We start from the raw sequence: 12,868 nt of genomic DNA, 5'->3' as shown, positions 1-12,868 counted from the left end.
TGTTGACCTTTCTGTGAAAGACCTTCAAAAAACCAAGAGACATAATCTTCTGCAGACTGTACAAAAACCTCTCATTTGTGTGTTTTTGCACATTTTACAAGCATAAATAAATAGCGTAGCCAGGGAATGATTTAGCCCTGAAGGGTTACCTTCACATTTTGACATTTCCCCTTGTACCTTGGTTTGAATGCAGAACACTCACAATGCCAAAAAAAAAAATCAAACTTTTATCTGCAGTTTAAAAAGTCTATAGAGTTGAGATGAAAAAAATAATTCATATTCAAACTCCAAGCATGTTTAAGCATCTGTGTAAGAGGGGAACCTTACATTTTTTTGGCCCCTAAATCTTATCAAATAAATTCCTTAAGTCAATCTGTACTCCTCGAGATTGTGCTCACTATCTGTGTTTTACCCTCAGCAAGGCACCAAGGCTACCCAAAGCAGGGGAAACCATCCACGGCCATAAGTTCTTCATCGGCTTTGGAGGAAAAGGGGCCAACCAATGCATTCAGGCTGCAAGACTGGGGGCTAAGACTGCTATGGTCTGCAAGGTATGACACCAGAATCAAGTTTACAGCCATACACTGCACCGCTGTATTAGTTTGTGTTTCAGTGTGTGTTTGTTTGGTTCCTAGCATGAATGTGTGTACGTCCACAGAGAAAAAAAGAGTTGCCAACCTTTGGCTCATCCATGTCTTACTCAGTACAAATAATCAGCCATCAGCTACCATAGTCCACCAACTAGTTAACAACTCCCAAAAACCATTGTTCACACTTAAGTCATTTCACCACATCAACTCTCCGTGCCTCATTTTCTCTTGATCAATACCATACCGCATGCATACGCCCACCCACGCTTGCGAGCCTTCAAACAATTCCTATTCCCATACCATACAACCCCAAGTCTCCAATCAGTAAGCTCAGAGTGGCCTTTCAACCCGAGCACTAAAGCAACGAAGCCCCACCTCTGTCAGAACAAAGAGGCCCAATCGATAACAACCCAGTGCGGGAGGAGCTCTCCGGGCATGGGGAGAACCCAAAAATAGACACCCGGGCTTGTCAAAAACATCCAAGACGGAAGACCGCTCTTCAAAGAGAATGGGGCCAAGCAGCCAATACCAGCCCAACCCACTATCACAGGCAGCTAGAAGTGCCCGCGTTTTGGCACGTTTTTTGAAAAGCGTGGGTTCGAAGTAGGCGCCTCTGGGCAAGGTGGGGACCCCTCCACAACCCAAAGTAGCTACAGATGTGGACATCCCAGTGCGGATCAGGCGAAGAGGGGAAGGAGGGAAAGAAAACGAAAGCGAGGTGGGCATGAAGAGGCGTGAAGGCGGGGTTATCGTGTCTTCAAGGCTTGGCGCAGCTGGTCGTGTGTTTGCACGTGTGTGCGTTTGTTGACTTTTGTGTGTTCGTTTTTGCACATTTTCGGCGGCGGCACTTTGCCAGTATGCTGGCAGGGCACACGAAAATCCAACCCAACTGAGGTTTGAGTATACTACTTTTCAAAAGTTGCCGCTAACCAAGTCTGACCCAGCTTGACACTTTCTTTGTTGTAATCGTTTTGCCTTCCATCTTTCCTAGGTTGGTAAAGACTTCTTTGGAGACAATTATATCCAGAATTTCAAGGACAATGGCGTACACACATGTAAGATAGATGTTTGTTTTGCATTACATGCCAATTTGATTGCTATTTCCATGTTGCAAGGCACAAAGATCACATTCAGGGCCATGCTTTTTAGTCTGCATTTGGTAAATTCTTTGTAGTCACTCAAGGCTTATGGATATACCGGAAAGTTTCTCTACTTTTGAAAGAACCTAGTGTTATAGCTAGTGATTGTTAAGCCAAATGGATTTGTTGTGAAATATAGTTGCTTTTCAAAGGCTATGCAGTGCACATTTAGACTCCAGATGTTTCTGGTCTGTCTACTTTTCATAGCCAAAACCAGTTATAGAGCCAAATGCACTTGCAAGCAATTAGTAGGGATTAGTTTGCTGACATTTTGTCTTTTTTTAGATGTGTTTGTTAAAAGTTGTTCTCAGTTTTTGGCCACAGCTTGAAAAAGGAAAAAAAACCAGAAAAAAGTTTATTTTTTTGCAGAAAGACAAATAATGCTTTCAAAGTCTATTTTGCACCTTTCATCTTCCCTCTCTTTCTCAGACTTTGTAGGGCAGACCTCTGACGCAGCCACAGGAGCTGCCTCCATCATTGTCAACGATGCAGGTAAATGCTTTTGCCGCTAGTCTATACCACCCTGCTGAGATCCTAAAAGCTCTTCGAGTTGTAGAAATGGTAGCATGCACGCACAACCAAGAGTGCATGTGTGCTTTAAGTGCACTCTTTCTCACCGTTTCTCACACACACACCCATGCGTTCTGTAAGGCCATAGACTCACCACTACTCAAGTGACTGTAATCGCTGCATATACACAGACGCACTCACATACACAAATGCTTAAGTGCACCAAACAATGCTGAGTATCCACAGGTTCCAATTTGCCACAATCCAAGCCCTTCCACGCAGAGAGCAATTTCTGTCATATAGCAAATACAGTCAGGTGATGTAAAACGCTGTGAGGTGTGAATGCACTATTGTGTCTGCATCCTTTTTCTACCACTTAACATAGACAGGAAATGTTTTAAAGTATATCCCCATATGTACAATGCAGTCAATTGTTAAAATCAATTGTTTTGTAAGTAGACACAGGTGTATCTAATAGTGGCACGTTAAGAGATAGAAATGCACAAATAATAATCCATAAAACACTGTGCTTGTGCCATTGTGCATTAGTGTGAAAAGATCAATCAATTATATGTGTTCAGCTCTTTCCTAAATTGGTAAAAAGGAAGGTTCAAGAACAAAACCAAACCAATAAATCAACTATAAATATAGCTATAGGAATATGAGGGTTTATGTGTTGAAAATTGGGTTTATCTTAAGTATTTTGTAGGTTACAATATAATGACAAATTGTGTTTATGCTTAATACAACAAGTACCTGAATGCCACAGTTCATTTAAAGTCGTCATTGATTTTGTAGTTCATAAATGCCTTGAAGGCAGATGGATTAGGTTACTGAAGAGTGTCAATGAGCTCCAATTTTACATTGATATCTAATTTCTTCAAAGCCAAATGTCAGTTGGTTTATTGCCCTTCTGACTTGGCAGGCACAGTTAGTAAAAATAAAATGTGCAGTATATCACTGCAGTTTTTATGTCATATAGCCCCAATTTAACCCTAGTTATGGACCTGAGAGTTCCCATGGAGTCTATCTAGCAGTTATCATTCAGTGGCTGTTGTGTTCTCACACATCTCATTTGGTGTCCATGCACAGGTGAGAATGCCATTGTGATTGTGGCCGGTGCCAACATGCTACTAAGCAGCAAGGATCTACAGGAAGTTGTTCCAGCCATCAGCTGTGCAAAAGTGCTGGTTTGCCAGCTGGAGATCAGCCCGACAACATCTTTGCAGGCACTACGCATGGCTCAGGACAACAAAGGTGTGTGGGTGTCAATGTACTTCTCTGCTGCATATGTTTGTATCAATTGACAAACTTTACAAAACTAATTTAAAATGATAAGGAATTAATAAATTAAATGGTTTTAATCAAGACAGAAACTTCACCAGTGAGACTAAACTGAGGTTGAACCGTAGAAGCAGTTTACGGCCTTCCATTGGTTGATTCTGCTGCCAGTAAAACATGTCTGCACTCCTATTGGCTAGTTTTACTGCCGCTGCCTGTCTTTTTTTCTCCTGTTTGCACTCGTTCTTCTCTCTCGGGCAGTTTCACTGAGCAGGGCGCGTGCATTTGTCCCGCTCAGACAGTCAGAGCGGATCAAGCTCAGAAGATCGGAGCTCAGAAGCCCTGCCCTGCTGTGATGTGACAGTGTTTATATCAAACAGCCCTCTGCTGCACTCAGACACAGAGCTGAGCAGCTCACTGTTCACCTGTTTATTCAAAGCTTATTAATATTAAATGTTTTGCATATCCAAATTGCGCCAAATTTGACACTGCACATCCTTGAGTCCCCAGCAATACACCCACCAAGTGTGAAGGCGATAGGATTAACGGTTCTCAAGATCTGTGAAGGACAGACATACAGACATATTTCTTCCTTTTTAGTTAGATGAACTGCAGTGCCTATTTAAAACGTGTCTGAGACATCCTGCAGTACGGCTGTGCAATATGACATATATATTGTGTGACGAGAGAAAAATGTCTATCATGTCATATTATGCTATATCGTTCACACTCTTAACGGCAATATTTTTCGTCATTTGGAGTCTGTCCATCTTTTACACTGATTACATTAATAAATGACTCTTCTTGACTTCTTGGCTTTTTACTCGCAAAGCTTTATTTACAGTAACATAACGAGTTTAGTCGTTGTCATCTCTCCACCACTGTCTGTCTCTGCTGCGCTGCACACGTGCGGAGGGCTCAGCCCCGCCCGCACCGAGAAAGAGCAGAGAAGCAGCGAGACGGCGACTATAAATGACAGCAAAACACAGTAGAGTGTTATTGTTATTATGTTATTTACCAAATTTATGTGCGCTCTTTTAATTTCAGCTCAGTGTGTGAGAGTCTTTGCTACAGCCACAGGACGTAACCGCTGTGAAACAATCAGAAAATAATGTTTTATTGATCTGATTCACTGGCTTTCTCGCTACCAGCGCTCCCTCTCTTCATTTACCCTCTAGCTCACTTGACCATAGCTGTTCTCTCTCTCTTTTCCTCTTGTCTTTTTAAAGTGAGTTGGGAAGCCGACAGAAAAGTCTAACTTAACTTTTAACGTTATCGAACGAGGAGAAATGTCCTCCCCTCGTCCTAGTAACATCTTTGTCCTCCCTCATGGCAGAGTTTACAGCACTGATCAATCTGATCTCCGTCACACCTCTGAATCCAGAACACCTGCATGCTATGTAAAAGCACACACCGAGGCGATTTTATGTCGGTGGGGGAAGACGGAGGGGACGGACCAACTATTAATTCATTGAATTAAAATGTGCTGTATTGGGATAGGTATCGTTATCAGGATATGAAATGACCTATATAGGGATATGAGATTTTGGTCATATCGCCCAGCCCTATCCTGCAGTAAGTCTTGAAGGTACATGCCAAGTTTCATTCACAGTACACAGTTCAATAGGAGAGCTTAAGTCTCTTAAACTTTTTCAAGTTATTAACACTTCGGATGTAATCCCACCTCCAACCACATTGTGGGTTGCAATGGCTGAGTGGCGCTGTCCGTATTTCCACTCCGTATTTCCTCATCCTAGATCGGATGAACAGTTCTCGAGATATACGAAGGACAAACATACATACAGACAGACAGACAGACAGATAGAGAGTCCTTGCTTTATATAGACTAGACTAGACTAGATAGACTAGTGCAGTGCCTGTTTAAAACGTGCCCATTCGGAACGGCCGATTTCTCAATACCTAGAGAGAACAGTGCCCGTCCCCTAAACGCCTCTCATGCAGACTATTGGTAGACTCTACAATTTACGAAAACTCCCTAAACACCTCACAAGCAGGCTATCAGTAGATGCTACAATTTACCAATGCTCCTTAAACGCCTCACACATCGGGAGACTACAATTTTGAGCTGAGCTGAAGTTGATGGGATGAACCGCAGTGCCCATTCAAAACGTGGCTGAGACATCCTGCACATACATACAAAGTTCCCGCATGTGAGGAACAGGAATAGAGCTTAACTCTTTGAACTTTTTCCATTCATTCTCTGATAGTTCTTATCACTACGGATGTAACCCCATCTATGTCGCAATGTGGGTTGCAATGGCAGACTGGCGCTGTCCGTATTTCCATTCTACAGCAATCCACCTGCCAGGTATGAAGTATATCAGATGAATGGTTCTCGAGATATGTGAAGGACAAACATGCATACATAAATACAAACATACATACATACAGACAGACAGAGATTCCTTGCTTTATATAGAGAGATACACAAATCTTATCACAAAGCTAGTACAAGTAGTAAACACACTCAGCAGGAGACATGTTTTGTTTCCTCTTGGCTTGTGGTCTCATTCCACTTGATCTCTGGCAGTGGCCTAAAGGCATCAGTACATTTCAACCAAAGAGCATGTTGGATTGTCCAACACCATGTGAAACCCACTCCCCCACACCTTGCCAATGTCAGTATTAGGCGGGGCTGCAACAGACAACTCAACAAGCACACCCACTCCACACATTGATTATCCAGGTGTGTGTAGGTGAGAAAGTAAGCAGGAGCTGTTCCCTTCTTTTCATACAACTACTTTCATCACTTTTTGTGTGTACAAACAAGTGCAACACTATGTGATGACATGATCTGCCAGTGTGGTGATTCAGAACAGAAGAGCACTTTTGCCCTCAGATGTGTTCAGAAGACACTTTGTTCTAACTAGTTTGTTTCAAAGATACCCCAGCCTTAAAGACAACTTTAAAGCAACTGACTTAAGAGAATTCAGTAATTGCTACTTGCGGCCACAGTAGCAGCTCTTCAGCAGAAACGACATAATCTCACTTTAAACATGCCTCACGATTTTGTCTGTCTTTTATTAATCAATTGATTTATCAATCAGTGATTTTTAAAGTCTGACCTTAGTGTTATGATGCTTTTTTTATGATAGAAAGATACAGTCATTAGTCTGTTTGCATTCCACATTTACAATCCTACAGAGAGAGGCTTCCCAAGAACTGGAATCACTTTATCAAGTAAAATGTGGGAAGTGGACAAACTTAAAATGGAAATGTATTTTGATGTTTGTTCTGTCCCCTCACATTCTGCGTCAACCACCATTTTTGTACATGCATTCCTAAAACCCGAAACAATAAACAAAACCCTGTTTTAAACCGCTACCCTCCCTCAGTCCCCTCCTTCTTCAAACCATTTCCTGATAACCAGGTTACCGAGCTAGTCATCTTTAACAGCATCCTATTATTAGAAGTCCTCAACGTCATCGGAGACGTCTGGGGAGCTTCTCGCCCCTGTCATCAGGGCCTGTCGCCGGTAATCGCTCGCTGCAGGCTGCCAGAACGAAAGAGTTGCAGCCATAACTGTGTTGCAGATGGGATACCCAGATGGCCTCGCTGAGCGCCACCCTCTTTCTCCAAGCCCCCCTCCTCACCGCGTCGACCGTACCACGGGATTAGGCTCGGCATGTGGCGGGAGAGAGGCAAAGCGAACGAAGACGCTTGGCAAAGATGCCACCTCGACGTACCACAGCATTGCGTAAATGGAGTTCTCTGGAGAGAATGGGTGTTAATGGGTTTGGCGGTGAGGATTTAATGACGCGGGGGTGAAGCGCCGCTCAAATTACGCAAATGTCACCATCAAGCCACACATACTGTGGATGCCAGCTTTCAACACTTGTCAAGATAACCTATTAGGAAGAGTTTATTCTCCTTGCATGTAATTATTTGAGAAGAAAACATGAATATGCGTAATTTATTGCCATCTACCATTTAATATGGAGAAGTTCATCGAGTTAAATTAATTCTAAGAACTGAGGAAATGGTAGGAGTTGTGTAGTTTCACTCTTTCTTTCTTCTTCCGTCTTCACCACATCCCCACCACCCCCCCTCCCCTCCCACTCCCTTCCTTGTCTGAGCAAGAAGCCGCTTTTATATTTCTCACCAGATGCAATTAGAGCCTCTTAAAGCCCTTTCACATACGCACTGATGACTCATGTCTTTTGTGTGTGTGTGTGTGTGTGTGTGTGTGTGTGTGTGTGTGTGTGTGTGTGCATGTTCATGCATGTAAAAGTGTGTGAGCTATCTCCATCTTCCTCTTGTTTCGCTCTGCCCTTGTTTTCCATCCACCTTTCCTCTTAAATCGACCACAGCGACAAACTGCTGTATTTTTGTACTTTCTGAAACATTTCCCCCAGCGTTCTTGGCCGCTCTTCCAGCACATGTGCGACCAGACTTTGAACCTCCGAGCAAAAAAGCCCAGAGTCATGACACACACACGCACGCACACTCTCCTGCCAGACGTGACTCAGTATGCACACAGCCCAGTATTACCACATCTGTCCCAGCAGCTGTGTGTGTGTGTGTGTGTGTGTGTGTGTGTGTGTGTGTGTGTATTTGTTTATGTGCCGGAGTGTATTTGTGTGGTTTCACTAACACCTGGAGAGCAAAACAAAGCAACCTGAGACTTGACAGACTGGTTAAATATGACGTCTACAGTAGCAGCTCCTTGCATCAGCGAGGCAGATTCCTTCATGCATCAGTGTATTACGGATTTCACGCAAGCTGCTCATGTGCGCATATTGATAAGCTTCCATCCTCGGCAGTCTTCTAGTCGCTTATTGCATGTATACTTCATGAGCACCGGGAACATGCATACGACATCAGCGCCAAAGTGACATGCTTGACGTAAACACTGTGGTCACACCGCAGGTGGCAGATAGAGGAGCAGATAGTGGAGGACAAAATCGTACTTCCTCCTCAGCGTCGCAGATGACTGCAAATAATAATACAATTATTGACAATAGTCTGAGAAAAAGACAACAGCATGAGTAAGCCTTTTACATGATTCAGTGATATTTTCACCATTAATCTTATTTACATAGCGTATGTGGTTAGCGCCTCACTTCAAAAAGATTGTTGTGACTGATGGGTGTCTGTTAATGCCACTAAGTACTCCACATATGTTTCTCCACTTAACAACATTATCATGCTTACATAATCAGCACAGGGTTTACACACACGCTCCAATTTTACAGTTAAGTGCATAACAGCGTAACGAGGGAGAAGAGCAAAGACTGAGTCCCCTTTCTCTTAATCAAGATTCAAGATTGTTTATTGACAGTACAAGTTGCAGCAAATAAGTGTTCTTCATATATTCTTTCTCTTAGCTAGAAACCTTTTATATATCACTCACCTGAAGTAGCCTATTAATTGGCATTTTATTTACTGTTGATTTTATTCATTTCATTTTAAATCTCCCTATTTTAAATCCTTTCTGTTATGTTTTTAATGTTCCTATTTCTTGCATCTGTTTTTTGTGTTTTTTATGTTTTGTAAAGCATATCGTATTGCATCTTTTTATATTAAATGTGATATTAATATTATGATTAAGAGTTCAGTGTGCTTCAAACAAAATAGGTTGTATGATGCATTGTCAGACCACATCTAAAGGCTTAAATGTTAATAGCTGTAAAGAATTGACGCACTAAAGGCAGGGAGACCTACCATCATAACCTTTTCCTGGCTGCCTCCTGTTTAGCGTGTCTCTGTTGTCTCAACACAGTAAATTGTTTTAAATGGATATATACCAGCGCACGCTTTTCGGACAGTCTCTCCTCGGAGGCGTTCACGGTGATGCACACATGAGAAGTGACGAAAGTAGTTGTGTGAAGAGAGAGAATAAAAAAAAAAAGTCTGCTTTGGAGAGTTACAAAAAAAATGTTTGATTTTGCTGCTGGAAAAAAGGGAGTTTCAGACACTGTTAGAGCTTTTTATCTGAAGTGTACTGAGGCCTGTAGGCAGCAAAAGAACAAAAGGCACAGTATATAAAAGCCTATTTAGTCTGGCATATTAATATTTAAGAATGCCAACTGATGTCATCGTGATTCATCGTGGCAAAGGTAATAAAAACAATTGATAATAAACCAGAATTTATACAAATAAAACACACTATTCCAGTAATATCAAAAATGTTAATATTATCAAGATAACAAATGATAGCACATCATGAATCTATTTCTTCATTTAGATCCAGATATACTAAAGCATAACATTAGAAAATCCAGTAGGTTTCCCTCTTTATTTACTCTCAGAATAAATAAAGGCTTTTAATATACCTTATCTACATGTGTTGCCTGAGAGACACTAAAAAAATATTTTCCTCAAGCATCTTTTTCATCTTCAAGAGTTCTTTAATGTTCTTCAGACTCACTGCATCAGAAATTGATTGAGAACTCGGCCTCTGCTCTCTTCTTGTGTTTACAGAACAAAATAGTATTTTCTCTAGTATCCAAAGTTCAGGCAACATAATTATTTAAATATTAAACATTCAATATTAAATCAAAATTCACGTAGTAGTTAATAAAGTGTCTGTGAGTACTTAAAGGAGGATCATGACACATCTGACATTCACTTTGTTGCCAGCTAGAAGTGTTGCTGAAAAAAAGTTCTGTAGGTGGTGAAGATAAAATAAATCCAAGAATAAAAAGAGATTAAACCTGCATTTCATAGTGAAAGGAGGAGATGAAGAGCAGATACAGAAGGATGAGGAAAGGCAAGGAAAAAAATAGGAGATGCCTCCTTTTATGCAGAACGGAGAGACATCGAGATCTTGCACTTGTCTTGGAAACCAAATGATGAAAACTGAGGTGCAATTCAGTCGACAGAGACAGGAAGAAGAGACAGAGAGCCCAGTGTCACTTTTTTTTGTGACATGGCCTTGGCTCATGCGGTTATACATGCAGTGCAGTACAAGTGTGTGTGCGTGTGTGTGTGTTGAAAAAGGGAGATATTATTTCCACTTTCACTTGCGAGCAACCCAGCATCCACCTCAAAGCGCCAGGTGGCCAAAGCCCTGCGCAAACCCACGCAGCTGCTCTCGTGCCCACGCAAACACACACACACACACACGGAAAGTAGGCACACACTTTTACACAACAGACTTTGATGTCACCAACACTAAACATATATTTCCCTCACACATGCACACACACTTGCATGAGGCTTTATTTTGTACACAGAGATATCAGAATTAATCGCTTCGTCCAGCTGGGCTTATCCTCACACATACACAGAAATCATGGTATTAGACGCATTAATGCTTGCCGCTCATGAATATGCATTAGACAGTGATGTGCAACACGTACAGAGGATTACTTCTGACAAACACTCTTGCTCTCTCTCGCTCTCTCCCTCTCTTGCGCTCCTTAACACACACAGAAAGGGTCACAACTCATCTCACCCACACACTGACACAAATACAGTATATAGGGTTATATACCTCATGATGAGTCTTTTCCACACATACAGTCCTGGAAATGCAGGGGTTACAGCGACAGGATGTGAGCAGCAGCCTTTTTTGCAGCGTTCTTTTCCGGGGAATGCTAATTTAATCGTTTAAAAGGTGTCTTTTTATAGAAGCTTATCCACTTGAGCTTTGCCTGCGAGAGCAATCCCCAGCGGTAGCCCACTAGCCTTTGTTCCCATTGAAAGCTTAATTAAGGTAATGCCAGACCTTGACAGTGAAGCTTAGCAAATGGAGAAAAAAAAAAAGCATCACGCAATTGTAAAATGTGTCACTGGGGGACATTGTCAAAATTGTATCCTTTAAAAAGCGAGCTGACAACTATAACTGGCTGCATTATTTAGAACAATTATATTTGTTCAACCTTGTTAATGACTGCCTGTTATCCTGACTGACCTATAGATTATAATGTTTGACACTATGGTCAATAAAATGGATTACTGCCTGCTTTCTTGTTACAGTGAAGACAATATTCAACCCAGCGCCGGCCATTGCTGACTTGGATCCAGATTTCTACAGAGCCTCTGATGTGTTTTGCTGTAATGAGTCTGAGGTGATGAATCACACACACACACACACATACGCACACACACTTTATGGGGTCACCTGTTCAGTTGCACGTTAATGCAAATACCTAATCAGCCGATCATGTGGCAGCAACTCAATCCATTTAGACATGTAGACATGGTCAAGATGATCTGCTGAAGTTCAAACCAAACATCAGAATGGGGTGCAAAGGTGATTTAAGTGACTTTTAACATGGCATGGTTGTTGGTGCCAGACGGGCTGGTTTGAGTATTTCAGAAACTGCTGATCTACTGGGATGGTGGTGGTGGTGTAATGGTGTGGAGGATATTTTCTTGGTACACTGCGGGCCCCTTACCAGTTGAGCATCCTTTAAACGCCATAGTCTACCTGAGTATTGCTGTTAACCATGTCCATCCCTTTATGACCACAGTGTACCCATCTTCTAATGGCTACTTCCAGCAGTATACACTCACATTAATAGGTAAGCAAAAGGTTGCTGCACCTGTCAAGCTTTGTATCCTCGCATGGCACATACGCAAGTTAGGGTGATAACGGTGGCAAATTTACCAGTTAAAATTCTTAGTCATTTTTTAAACAAAAGGTTATTGATTTCACACACAGGTAGACAAGAAACATGATTTCTAGCAAGGAACCATTGATTTTTTTCGGCTGAAATGACTCACTAGTGGATTTTTATCGGCTGTAGCTAACTGGCTAATTAAGCTAACGTTAGCACCATGAGTTCTTTGAAAAGGTTTTCTCCAGCTGACTTTTTAATGTTTCCAGCTGGCTCTTTTTAAAACAAGAAATGAAAATATACACTTGAAGGCTACATCCTTACTAATGCGTTAAAAAAACTGAGACTTAAGCTCATGTCCCACATAAAAAGTGAGCATCCTCACTGGTTGATGATGCATGTACAGGACATGGAAATAAAGAAACAACATTTTTTTTGTATCTCAGTGTAGAGCTAGTTAGCCATATAAGTGAAAAGAAAAAAATATTTAGTTCTATCATAACCCTGTTTGGCTGCTTAGCTTACTTCTTCGTAGTTGCAAACAGTATGTTTCACTTTTAATGTTACAAGAGAAAAGGCTTTTAGAATGAGGACTAACCAATGTGTTAATGCTATCTCAAGTAAGGTTAGCTAAGGTTGCTGGAGCTTAAACTTACCAAATTCTAATATAGAGCAGGACAAAGTTGCTAATTGTATCACAGTGGATGTGCTAGTTGTGAACTGGGCTTTGTTAATTAAACCTGTAATTTAACAAACTAATGTAGTTAGTTATTGATATGCTCATTGACCTTTAAAATAAAAAGGCTGGTTACCAATGTAA

General features: G+C 41.5%; 1 protein-coding gene across 3 annotated transcripts in view; it reads left to right on the top strand.

The window, feature by feature from the left end:
* rbks (ribokinase) overlaps window positions 1–12,868 on the top strand; it is a 40,794-nt gene that overhangs the window by 11,972 nt on the left and 15,954 nt on the right. For all 3 annotated transcript variants that reach the window (XM_042387732.1, XM_042387731.1, XM_042387730.1), the window contains exons 3-7: window positions 419–551; window positions 1,582–1,645; window positions 2,159–2,221; window positions 3,332–3,496; window positions 11,465–11,556. In XM_042387732.1, coding sequence (XP_042243666.1) covers window positions 419–551; window positions 1,582–1,645; window positions 2,159–2,221; window positions 3,332–3,496; window positions 11,465–11,556 — 517 coding nt within the window. The remainder of the gene's footprint in view (window positions 1–418; window positions 552–1,581; window positions 1,646–2,158; window positions 2,222–3,331; window positions 3,497–11,464; window positions 11,557–12,868) is intronic.

The sequence above is a fragment of the Thunnus maccoyii genome, chromosome 16 (assembly GCF_910596095.1).
Source record: "Thunnus maccoyii chromosome 16, fThuMac1.1, whole genome shotgun sequence".
NCBI classification, from domain to species: Eukaryota; Metazoa; Chordata; class Actinopteri; order Scombriformes; family Scombridae; genus Thunnus; species Thunnus maccoyii.
This window is presented reverse-complemented; position numbering and strand designations above follow the sequence as displayed.